Source organism: Rhinatrema bivittatum, chromosome 5 (genome assembly GCF_901001135.1).
Source record: "Rhinatrema bivittatum chromosome 5, aRhiBiv1.1, whole genome shotgun sequence".
Classification (NCBI taxonomy): domain Eukaryota; kingdom Metazoa; phylum Chordata; class Amphibia; order Gymnophiona; family Rhinatrematidae; genus Rhinatrema; species Rhinatrema bivittatum.
Genome location: NC_042619.1, coordinates 308,925,860 through 308,939,087, shown reverse-complemented (window position 1 = coordinate 308,939,087; position 13,228 = coordinate 308,925,860). Strand labels below are relative to the sequence as shown.

The following is a 13,228-nucleotide window of genomic DNA, read 5'->3' as shown; positions in this document are numbered from 1 at the left end:
ACTTCAACGCTCACCTCTATCACGTTGGGACCTAAAGTCTCAAGACTATTTGGTTCATCTCCACTTACCAATGGGAGTCTGTTCTTTCCTCCAATGGGGGTTACAGGAAGCTCATCTGAGCTGGGGTGTGTCTCTGACCTCCCCGAACTGGCTGGTTCTCACTACAGACGTAAGTCTCTGGGGCTGGGGAGCTCACTGTCGGAAACTGACTGCCCAGGGACGTTGGATGGAAGAAGAGGCCCTCTGGAACATCAATCGCCTGGAAGCCCGGGCAGTCAGATTGGCGTGTTTACAGTTTAGCCACAGACTCCACGGTGAAGAGGTCCGCATGATGTTAGACATCGCAATGACGGTACGCTACATCAACCGCCAGGGAGGAATCAAGAGCCAGCAAGTGTCACAGGAGATAGACCTCCTTATGAAGTTGGGCGGAAGTACATCTACAGATGATCTCAGCCTCCCACATTGCAGGAAAAGACAACATCAGAGCAGACTTTTTAAGCAGGGAGAGTATGGATCCAGGAGAAGTGGGTCTTGTTGGCCAAAGCGTTTCATCTGATAGTAGATTGGTGGGGCCTCCCATCAATTGACCTGCTGGCCGCATCTCTCAATGTGAAGGTTTCTCGATTCTTCAGTCACAGAAAAGAGATCCTTGGTCCCTGGGAATTGACACTCTAGTCCAGACGTGGCTGGAAGACGAGTTGCCTTCCCTCCATGGCCCCTGCTGGGCAGGGTCATTTGCAGAATCGAACACCACAAGAGACTAATCCTACTAGTAGCTCCAGATTGGCCCAGGCAGCTGTGGTATGCAGACCTGCAGAGACTCCTGGTGGAGAAACCCCTGTGCCTCCCACTGCACAGGGACCCGTTGCAGCAGGGACTGGTCCACGAGGATCTGACTCGATTTTGTTTTACGGTCTGGCACTTGAGGGGGCTCACCTGAAGAAGCAGAGATATTCTGCAGTGGTAATTGTCACCTTGCTCCGCGCTCGGAAGTTCTCCATGTCCCTAGCATATGTGCGGGTCTGGAGAGTATTTGAGGCCTGGTGCGAGGAACACCATGTCTTCCCTCGGGTGGTCAAAATCCCACTTATTCTGGAATTTTTGCAGGACGGCTTGGTTAAAGGTTTGGCCCTTAACTCCTTGAAGATGCAGGTAGCGGCTCTCTTCTGTTTCAGGGGTGAGGAGAATGGGGCCTTCCTGTCAGCTCATCCTGACATGACCTGTTTTCTGAAGGGAGTGAAGCATCTTCGACCTCCTTTTTGGTTGCTGGTTCCCTTGTGGAATCTTAATTTAGTACTGGAATTTTTGGCAGGTCCTTCTTTTCGGCTGCTGCACAGTCTTTCCTTGCGTTTATTGACTTTGAAAATGGTGTTATTGGTGGCTATATGCTTGGCACATCACATCTCTAAACTGCAGACATTGTTGTGCGGGAGTTGTTCCTCCAGATGACTCCAGGGGTGTTACAGCTATGCACTGTTCCATCCTTCTTACCCAGAGTAGTCTCGGAGTTTAATCTGAATCAGTCCATTTCATTGCCATCCCTAGATAAACTCAAGAACGTGGAGGAATGTTGTCTCCTCCATCATTTGGATGTCAAGAGACCTCTAGTGCGGTATCTAGAAGTCTCAGATATCCGGTCTGAAAGACGGGACCGGGTGTTTGTCCTTCACAGCGGAAGGAAGGAGGGTGAACCAGCTTTGCAGGCTACCATAGTTCGCTGGATTAAAGAGATGGTCATGGGAGCCTATGTGGAGGCTGGAAAGCCATTGCCTTCTCAGGTTAGAGCGCATTCCACTAGGTCTCATGAAGATTGCTGTCTCCTGTCGATATCTGCTGAATGGCGACGTGGTCCTCCTTGCACACCTTCTCCAGGTTTTATCGCCTGGAAGTACAAGAGGATGCAGCCTTTGCACGGGTGGTGTTGACAGACTGCTGGCAGCCTCCCAACCGATCAGGTCCTTAGTCTATCTGGCTACATGCTAGGAAATGGAGAAATTACTTACCTGATAATTTCGTTTTCCTTAGTGTAGACAGATGGACTCAGCGTCCCACCCTCGGCTCCCAAGAACTGTGCTATGGGTTCTCCCGTGGAGTGGGCCTCGAATCCAGGAGATTATGGGTAAGTGTTCATCCAGTCCATAGATTAGGGTACCTCTATTCTTACGGACGTTCAATGTTTATGGTTGGTTGAGTACAGTTACGGTTATGTTTTTAATCATATTTGTAATTGTCTTTTCTCTTCAAAAGCCACTGTGGACATACTAGTGCAGGGGTCAGGAACCTATGGCTTGGGAGCCAGATATGGCTCTTTTGATGGCTGCATCTGGCTCGCAGACAAATCTTTAATAAAAAAGTAAAAATCTAACAAAATCCCCCACCCTCCTGACGCCCCTCAAGACCTCCAAAATTAATTTACTACAACCCCCCACCCTCTTGACCCCCCCAAGACCTGCCAAAAGTCCCTGGTGGTCCAGGAGCGGTCCGGAAGTAATCTCCTGGACTTGGGCTGTCGGCTGCCAGTAGTCAAAATGGCACCGACGGCCCTTTGCCCTCACTATGTCACTGGGGTCGACCAATGGCGGCGGTAGCCCCTGTGACATAGTAAGGGCAAAAGTCAACGGCCCTTTGCCCTTACTATGTCACAGGGGCTACCGCCGCCATTGGTCGACCCCAGTGACATAGTGAGGGCAAAGGGCCTTCGGCGCCATTTTGACTACTGGCAGCCGACAGCGCAAGTCCAGGAGATCGCTCCTGGACCCCCGCTGGATCACTAGGGACTTTTGGCAGGTCTTGGGGGGGGGGGTTAGGAGGATGGGGGTTGTAGTAAATTAATTTGGCAGGTCTTGGGGGCGTCAGGAGAATAGGGGGTTATAGTAAATTAATTTGGTAGGTCTTGGGGGAGTCAGGAGGGTGGGGGGTTGTAGTTAGTATGGCTCTCACGGAATTACATTTTAAAATATGTGGCGTTCATGGCTCTCTCAGCCAAAAAGGTTCCTGACCCCTGTAAACTAGTGAATACTGGAGAGCTGGGGGTCACAGCAGTGGTATATGTACTGTGACATGTACTTTGCAGCCTTACTCCGTCTCTGTCTGCTGGCAGGGGAACATAAACCATTGGTCCTGGGTCCATGTGTCTGCACTAAGGAAAACAAAATTATCAGGTAAGTAATTTCTCCAGTTTCTGGGTAACTTTACCTGGCAATGTTATGCTGAATATAAACCTCACTGTGAATATACACACAAATATATGTGCTTGTACAGTTGTGCTCATACGTTTACATACCCCTGGCAGAATTTGGAAGATGTGTAGCATTCTAAGAAAATATGAATGATCAGACAAAACACAGTTATATTTAATATATTTCAAATTAAACTATTATGCATCACAGAATAGCACAATCGTTCAAGGGTAAAGTTTTATTAGTAATAAATGAAATAATTAAATGGTCCTCTTCAAAGGTTTGCATACCCTTATTTCTTAATATTGTGTATTGCCCCCTTTTTGCATCAATAACAGCTTGCAGTCTTTTGTGATAGTTGTGATTGAGGCCCTTTATTTTCTCGTGTGATAAAGCTGCCCATTCCTCTTGGCAAAAAGATTCCAGATCCTGTAAATATTTGGTTGTCTATCATGAACTGCATGTTTCAGTCCCCAAAGTGGCTCAATGATTTTGAGGTCAGACTGTGATGGCCACTCCAGAACTTTCACTTTCTTCTGCTGCAGCAACGGAAAGGTCAACTTGGCCTTATGTTTTCGATCATTGTCCTGTTGGAAAGTCCAAGTGCACCCCATGCACAACTTCCTGGCTGATGAATGCAAATTCTCCTCCAAAATTTTCTGATAAGATGCTGCATTCATCCTGCCATAAATTTTGACTAAATTCCCTGTGCCTCTATAGCTCACGCACCCCTAAAACAGCAGAGATCCACCTTCATGCTTCATGGTTGGGATGATGTGCTTCTCTTCATAGGACTTATTGACTCCTCTCCAAACATAGTGTTTATGGTTGTGACCATAAAGTTCAATTTTTGTCTCATAACTCCAAATTATTTTGTTCCAGAAGTTTTGAGGCTTGTCTAGGTGTAAGTGGGCTGTTTTGTGGCATTGGCGCAGCAATGACTTTTTTTCTAGCAACTCTACCATGCAGCCCATTTTTGTTCAAGTATCTCATTGGGCATGCTGAAACACCCACACCACTTTGTTTCAGAGAAGATTGTATTTCAGTAGAAGTTGCTTGTGGGTTTTTCTTTGCATCCCATCATATTTTCCTGGCAGTTGTCTGAAACCTTTCTTGGTCTACCTGACCATGGCTTCGTATTAACAGAACCCATAATTTCCCACTTCTTCATCAGAGTTTGAACAGTACTGATTGGCATTTTCAAATGTTTGGATATCTTTTTATATCCTTTTCTTGATTTATAAAGTTGAACTACTTTTGCTTGCAGATCCTTTGACATTTTTTTTGCTTTCCCCATGCTTCAGTAACCACCAAAGTCAGTGCAGTCCTGGATGAAATGCACAAGGGTTTCTCAAGATCTAAGAAACTCATTGGCTATTTATGCACAGTCACAAATTACAATCAAATAAGGCACAGGTATGAATATCTTCCTTTCGTTGCCATCTCAGTCTGTCTTGTCAACTTGAGTTTTTGTTATCAACCCAAACATTCAAGGCTATGCAAACTATTGACCAGGACCATGTTGCTATTTCCTTTATTGCTGTGGTTTGTTTAATGATTGTGTTATTCTGTGATGCATAATAGTTTAATTTGAAACACATTAAAAATACCAGACGTGTTTTGTCTGAACACTCATCTTTTCTCAAAATGCTATATATCTTACAAATTCTGCCAGGGGTATGTACATTTTTGAACACTATGTATATATGAAGACATTTTATGTAGAAAGGAAGATTACTGAAGGTATAGGCAGCATTTATTTATTTAAAAGTGCTTATAGCCCGCATTGTTCTGGGCAAGTAACAAATTTAACATATGTAGTAAGTATTCATTGGCATTCTATGAAAAATCAACCAGCAGTTAGTATTAATATGCATTCTCACTTGATTTGGCAGAAAAAGTAAAGGGCATGACAATGTATGCATTAAAAGATTTCAGATTATGCTGTATATTTGTTTTGAAATTCAAAGGCAGAACAGAAAATAACCTATGGTAGGGAGTGTGGTTGACAAAATATCTGCATGCATCTTTGGCGCACTAGAAGAGAGATGTAGAAAACCAGGTGCCTTTAATATCTAGGAATTGTGTATATACATTTGTCTGAAGGTGAGCAGTTCTTGGTGGTGTTAGATCAGTGTGACTAAAACAGAACACTTTTTTCTCAAAGCTTTTCACTGAAGTCATGAAGATCTCTCTAGCTATGTATGATTACTTTCTCCAGCCATATGGCATGCCTCAGGTTGTCATTTTGTGTTGGAACTGCATTTCCTGAGCTTTGCTGTGCTCACTGAAGTGTTTTTTGGCAGGTTTTCCAATTCCGGCTATCCCTCTGTAAAACAGCGGCATATGTCTTAGTGCTCTTTTCTTTCCCATTTAGTATTTTAATAATTTTTTTTCTTATTTTAAAGTTTTTCATTTTCTACATCTTTGTCATTAGGCCCCTTTTGATGCTGTTTCTGACAGGTCCTTCTGGCCATGATTCCATCTTTTTCTCCTTGTATTTTCCATCTGTTTAAAAATTCCTTCTTTTTTTGTTTTTGTGTTGAGTGGAATGGAATGAGTAAACGTGAATTGGTTATTAACTCTTTCAGAAAGTACAAAAACAAGGGTATATGCAATGAAGTTACTAAGTAGTACATTTAAAATGGGAGAAAATGTTTTTACTCCATGCATAATTCATTGCCGGAGGATGTGATAAAAGCTTTTATAGTGTAGCTGGGTTTAAAAAATGTTTGGACAAGTTCCTGGAGGAAATTTTCATAAACCATCATTAAGGTGGACTTGGGGAATCCACTGTTTATCTCTGGGATAAGCAGCATGGAATCTTATGACTTTTTGGGATCCTGACAAGTACGTATGACCTGGATTGGCCACTGTTGGAAACAGGATACTGGGATTGAAATATCTTTGGTCTGACCCAGTATGACAAATCTTATGTTCTTGTGTGTTTATTTTTTTGACAATGGTAGAGAAGGACAGTGGCTTCAAAAAGTGCTGTGGGCAAATGATATTGATTACTGACCATCATAAGACCTGCTATAAGTCTTTGGGTGGGGAATGTGATTTGTTCTACTGCAGCTTCTACTCTAGGATGTTGCTGAGGTCTGTCAAATTCTGCAAGGCTAAATTCTCCTGTTAAAATGAAGAAGTCCAACTTCGCTGAGCTGGCACCAAAGAAGCACAAAAAGCTTCATCAACTGCTGAAGGCTTGTATGTTCTGAAGAAGATATTGATAACTTTGGCACCAAGGAATATGGATTGGCCTAAAGAATGAGACATGCATTCAAAGTGAAGCATCTGGCTTGATTGGTTTAGGGTAGTAACTGCCTCAACAAGCAAGCTACTCCCACGTTTATTTGTTTAACCAGACTGTGCAATTTAGTCCTTGTTGGTTGTTGTCTGAATGTAAATCCTGTTTCTTCATTCCCCCCTGCCGTTGAAACACTGAGCTGTGCTGGCTTTGCATTGAAGTGATGTATCAGGCTTAATTGGTTTGGGGTAAAAACCACTGGAACAAGCAAGCTACTCCCTCGCTTATTTGTTTACCCAGACTGTGCAGCCTTGTTGGTTGTTGCCTGAATGCAAATCCTCTTTTCCACATTTCCTCTTGCCGTTGAAGCATAGAGCAATGTTGGAGTCGCATTAACCGTGTGAATGTTTATTGAATAAGGGTATTAATCACCAGGTTGTAGTCATTCCCTCAAGCCACCCCTATGCTTCTTCTCTTCATTCTCATCCAGTCTAGGCTTTATGATCCTCTAGGCTTTATGGATCCACAGTGTTTATCCCACGCCCCTCCTCCCGCATTCTCTTCAAAACCCTTACCATTATACACAAAACCCTATACAACTCTAACATACACTGGCTCGACGATTCCCTCCGCTTCCTTTCTTCCAACCTTCCCACTAGAACAGCCTACAAAGGCTCCCTATATACGCCTTCACCCAAAATTACCCACCTTACCTCCACCAGAGATAGAGCCCTTTCTGTTGCAGGCCCCTTCCTATGGAACTCCATGCCCACTGAACTCCGCCTAGAGCCTTGTACCTCTAAATTAAAAAAAAAACAAACTAAAGACCTGGTTATTTAAACAGGCATACCCTGAATAGGACACCCCACACACGCTCTACCCCCTGTATACCCTAACCTCCTCCACAGTTTCATCATCATTCCTTAATGTCTGTCACTTTTTCACAGCTTTTTTACCCCCCGCCACTTAACTCCGTTCTTTGATCCTTTTACTTTTCAATACCCACTGCCACTGTTTATTTTGTATTTTTTGCAAGATTGTATATAGTTCATTGACAAGTTCTGTGCCATATTATACTGTATATTTGCAATTTTTCTGTTCCAATCTTAGTTAATCTCCTTTCACTCTCTCAGGCTATCCTCCGTCTCCGTTCTCCCTTTTCTTCCTTCCACCTGCTCCTTTAATCCCCGACCCTATTATTTGTATTTTCTGACTTTCAGTTAATTGTAAACCGATATGATGTTACCAAGAATGTCGGTATTAAAAAACTGTTAAATAAATAAATCTTGAGTGCCCAGTGATCCTTGGTGATGTTGCACCACTCCTCTGAAGGGATTGAGTGCTGGATTTGGAGATTTGTCAAAAACTTGGTCCAGGTTTTGGCTGGACCTGCTGTGCCATTTTTAGTTGGCACCTCTTGTGTGTCAGCCTCAAGCCAGAAGTTGTTGCAGAAGCAGAGGAGAAGCATGATACCACTGGAATTGCCGGAATGAGCATCTCTGAAAGTTATGAATGCTTAGAAGCGAAGTAGGGTCATATTGAAGTCGACTGTTCTGAGTTGGTTGAAAGCGACCGACTGCTACATGTTGCTCCTTGAGCAACTGTTTCTCTGAGTTTATCTCCGGAGAGATGATCTCCAAGGCAGAGAACATCTGTTAGCTTATCTTGGACATCGTCACGCAAACTGCTAGCTCTTAACCAAGCCATATAGTATACTCCAATGGAGGCAAATGACAAGCAGTCTGTGGTGTCAAATGCTTTGCATACTGACTGAATAATGTGGCGTATACATTCTCCAAGTCCAGCATCAGCTGCAGATATGTAGAGTTGTCCTTAACTGAGGCAAGGAACGGTTTCAGTTCATAAATGCAATCATGTAAGTACTGCACCATGTAGAACTAGTTTGTGGAAATGCCAGCATTAAGCATGGATCTCTGGAACACCTTTTTCAAAAAATCCAGCAGTCTGGGACATTTCCCTGGTGGAGTATTGGAGACTGTTCTTGTTAAGGCACTGGCTTTAGCGCAGATTTCATCACAACTTGTTGGTGAGATGGCTGAACCACTTCAAATCCCAGCATTTTCTGGATTCTATATTTTAAGGCTCATTTCCTGCCTACTAGATCACAGGAAATTGGATTCGCCAACATTCTAGTCAGTAATTCTTGCAGGATCAAATGGCTACTGGCTGTGCCAGAGTGTCTAGAATCTGGGGAAAAGTGAAGATTTCCGTGGGAGAATTCCTTTCCTTAACGAATGTTAATTCCCAGCGCCTTATTCAGTTTATCCAGAAATCTGGAATAGGAGAGGTTAGGTGGAGAATAGTATTCTGGATGCTCATGTAGGGGGTCAGAGAAGATTCCTGATAATTCTTCTCTTGATCCAAGAGGAGAGCGACACTGATTCAGGATGTCACTGATAATGTAGGCGACTGAGGAGGGATCCTTAGTCACCTCAAAGGGAAGTACATTTAGGAAAAATCCTCCAATTGAGTGGATTCTGATGCGAGAGAGTGGCAAAGACTCAAACCCACTCACAGGTTTCTGATGAGATATCTCTTGGGTCTGCGCCAAGGGACTTTTCCTTGAGGAAGCAAATCTGATATCCTGGAGAGGAAAGGTTGAAGACCACCCTTCTTGTCCTTTGCTGCTAGGGAGGCAAAGAAAGTCTTCACCAACTCTTGTCAGTTGATCCAAAAGCTTCCATGCCCTCTTGCCAGGTGTTGAGGGTGGAACATCCTCTTCAGAAACCAAGATGGAGTCTTCTTGAAAACCCTCTTGACTTTGCAATGTTTGCCCTAGGGGAGTGGTTAGAAATTAAGATGACCACCAAGTAGATGGTATCTAGTTTCTCTAGATGAAGGCCTTGCTCAAGTAGCCTCAGTGGGAAAATGCCCTTGAAATTGGAGGAAGTAAGTTGAGCATATCTCTCTCTGCACCTCCTAACCACCCTGAGTGGGTCGAAGGGAATGGCAGTTTGAGGAATAGTTGCATTGGTAGCACTGAGGGTCCAGTACGTTGATGGTGCCGATCTGTACTCCAAGTCTTGAGGTGTCGAGGGAGGAAGAGTCATTGGTGTCGCGGCATGATGTGTCAGTGGCTCCAGGGCCTGATGCACCAATGAATGGTGCATAGACTGTGCCAGTGTTTCATGTGTTGACTGCACTGCCAATACTTTTTCAGCGCCAATGGCACCGCTGACTCTGAGTAATGATGCTTCTCCTTTTTACTCTGCCCCAAGCCATGCATTGCACACAAAGGGCTTGCCAGCGCTTGCAAATGGCGCTTTTGATGCTTACTCTACCCCAACAAGGTGGAGAAGCCTCTGATTTGCCTCAATGAAGGAGGAGGTCTACTCAAGTAATTCCTGCTCAGCTTGGCACCTGGGGAGCTAGAAGAGGTTACGTTCTGGGAGGAGGAACAGCTGTGTCTCTTCAGAGACGAGTTCCTGCGTCTTCCAGGCTCTGGACTTCTGAGAGTATGGCGACATCCAACCATAATAATAGCAGTTGGATTGGTCATGGCTAGGTCCTTGGCACTGGTAACAAAATGTTGTGGCCATCAGTGATGGACATCTCACCACACATGCAATCCTTGAAGCCACTGATAGTGGGCTTCTTAGTGCTGGATAGTCTCTTTGAAGAACTTTGTATTTTTATAGAGGTCTAATTTCAAAAGCCATTTAGATGGATAGCAAAATAGTTTTCCGTCTAAATGCTTACCTGGCTATATTCAGAATAATCTGGCTAAATTCTAGCTGACTAATAATTTAGATGGCTAGAATTTAGCTGGATAAGTTAGGGATGGTCCAGGGGCATAACTGGGAGGAGTTGTTAGCCGGCTAAGTTAACCAGCAAACTCTAATATTCAGAGTTAGCCAAATGACTTAGCCGGCTAAGTCTGGTCACTTCAAAGAGCTGTCCTAAAGTTAGCCAGCTATAGTTAGCCGGCTAACTAATTAAGATAGCTGGCTATATTCAATAGTGTGGCTGCACTGTTGAATATGCCTCCAAAGATAGTCTGATAAACTTGTCTGGCTAACTTTGCTATCTGGAGATGTCTGAATATAGACCTCACTTTTTTTAAATAGCACTGAAAAGTGCTGTTTAGGGTGCTATCAAAGCAGCACAGTAATAGAAAAAGGTAAGACAATGAAGATCAGATATCACTGAAGAGAAAACAGAGTTATGGTACATGTCCGTGCTGATGCTAAGAGAGAAGAGTCTATTTGGTACTGTTGCATGACACCACGTGTCATGGCTAATTCAGCCCTGCTTCTCAATGAAGAAATAAATGTAATACTTCCCATTGACGTGCAAACCTCAGTAATGTCTTTTTTGACTAAACACCATTGATTATGTAGAAAAGTCAGATTGTGTGTATCATATGTGAGTATCGCACTGGTCAGTATTGATGGTTTCTGGTTATGTGTATGTGAGATTAGGGAGGTAGGAGGTGCAAATGTTTAAAAATAAAAAGGAACTACTGACGGTGTTTTATTTCTGTATTTTGGGGGTTTTTTATATTTTGTTATTAGATAATGCTGTTATGATGGTCTGTCTTAAAGAATCGAAAAAGGACACACTGCCATTGTAAAGCAAATATTTATAATTGCTTTGACTTAATGATATTGAGATGACAGAAAATTCATCCTATGACATTTTCTTGTCTTTCTTACCCTTTTAATGGAAAGATGGAAGCACAGTCTGTCTATTATTCTTATACCTTTATTTCCCTCGATGTTGGAACTTGTAGACCATCCTACTGCAGCTGCAAAGAACAAAATAGCTTGTTGTGACATTGAGAAACGTTTAAAGGTTCCACCTGTTCAGGCTGACAAATCCCTTGCCAGCACATCAGACAAGTGCTTTTCTTCAGAACATTTAAACTATTTTCAATTTTTGAAGTACTGAAAGTACATGCATTTTAAGAAGGCAGACACTGCAGTATAGGAAGTCTTTTCATTGTATGCATTCAGATGTAAAATACAGGCCTAATCTAAACCTGACTAGCCACTGGCATAGCCATCCATAAACCTACTATGGGTAAGAATCCAGATATTTCTGCGGTATGGCTCTTGAGAAAGGGGGACTTAGGCAAGATCTTTAAACACTCAGATATTTAATTGCTTTGAACTCCTGCCTGCTTTCATTTATTAACATCCTTCTTGGATGCCAATGTATGTTGAAGGAGACCTAGCCAGCTCCTTATCCTTAGAGAGCAGACTCTGTCCTCTGTGTATTACCCTCATCTGAGGGGTGCAATAGCCTGTTCTCTGAATTTCTTACAGGTGCTCAGTGGGGAAAAAGGGAAGCAACTCCCCTTATAGCACAGGTAATGGATGATGGTTCAGTTCAAATGAATATGTTCACATTTTGTTACTGCTTGTTTTTATAGGAGCTACAGCTTCATCCTCTGCCAGCAGCCTACTTCAGGGATTGAGCTTCAGTCTACAGGACATAGGAACAAAATCCACAGCATTGCCATCTAGTTCAGTCCCTGCTGGGCCATCTTCCCAGGTACACAGCGCTCCTTCACCTCCTTCCAGCACAGCTCCTTCAGTGTCACCAACCCAGGTATACATTGAATGTGCTTCTGCATTTAACTCTGCAGCCCTCATAGACTTCCCTTCTCAGGTATAATGCACCTTGTGCAACCCCCAAAGAGTCCCCTGCTCAGGTCACAGTGCTCCTGTATATATCCCTGTTGCAGCTCTTGCAAGGTGCCATTTTCAAGTACATAGTGCTCCCACCTCCGGTGCATCTTCCACAAACTCTCCAGCTCAGGCACACAACACTCCTGCAGTTACTCCTGGTGCAATCCCAGCAGAGTCCTCTGCTCAGGTATATAGTACTCCTACACTTACCCCTATGCAATCCGAGCAGAACACCTGATTAAGTGCACATTTAATTGTACTAATTAAATGATTAAATACACTAATCACTTGAAATTACTATCTACAATAGCCAAATACTAATAACTAGCTGAAAGGGCCAGTCACAAAATGACAGGCAATTAAGGCCTCTGCAAGCATACACTGCAGCTCTGACTCTTGCTGTGTTCATGATATGACTGTTCCAGAGCATTCATCTCCTTTTTACCATTCCCTGCTTCACTGTTCTGCCCCATGGGGTCCTGGGCAGGCTGCTACACCACTGACTGCTGGAACCTGGGCTACCCACCTTGCTAATGGACTGTGTGCTGCTTTCTATTTCATTGCTGGACTGCACATAGTACTGCATGCTATATGCAAGATGTACATGTGCTATCCATCACCTGAAAAAATGTACTACTTTTTATATTTAAGGGGAGGAGTTTATTTTAAAGTTACAGAACAAAATAAATTATTTGTTTGAAATTAGTCAAAAATTGCTTTTAGTTCATGTTGTTTTTCTGGCCAGTAGCAATTTTCTTGGAACTCCACCTTTCTGCTCCTCTCCTAGCTGGCTAGGCTTTAGAAGGCATTTCCCATGTGGAGGGTAATTTTCAAAGTGATTTCTGCATGTACAAAATATTTTCTCCATGGACAAGCATGACATAAATCATCCACACAAATGGGCGACGTCATCCAACAAGAATTGAGACAGAAAAGCTTTCTGATTCTCCATTTTTTGGACTTTCCTGTGAAATCTCCTTGGTCTTTCTTATTTTCTAATCCTGCAAAATCTTTAGCCAGCCAGAATGTAACAGTGAGCTGTCCTCTTCCTTCTGCTCCACCAGCCCCGAACCTATGGGCTTATCCTCTCATCCAGTTCAAATGGAGGCAGAGTTCTAAAAAATTTTTTTCTGTGACATCAT

The 13,228-nt window shown here is 43.3% G+C and overlaps 1 protein-coding gene across 6 annotated transcripts in view; it reads left to right on the top strand.

Annotated features, from left to right (window-relative positions):
• Window positions 1–13,228, top strand: part of KANSL3 (KAT8 regulatory NSL complex subunit 3) — a 331,289-nt gene that overhangs the window by 249,621 nt on the left and 68,440 nt on the right. For 5 of the 6 annotated variants that reach the window (XM_029604292.1, XM_029604289.1, XM_029604290.1 and 2 more), the window contains one exon: window positions 11,828–12,006. In XM_029604292.1, the coding sequence (XP_029460152.1) occupies window positions 11,828–12,006 (179 nt within the window). The remainder of the gene's footprint in view (window positions 1–11,827; window positions 12,007–13,228) is intronic. The other variant, XM_029604291.1, reaches the window with a different exon arrangement.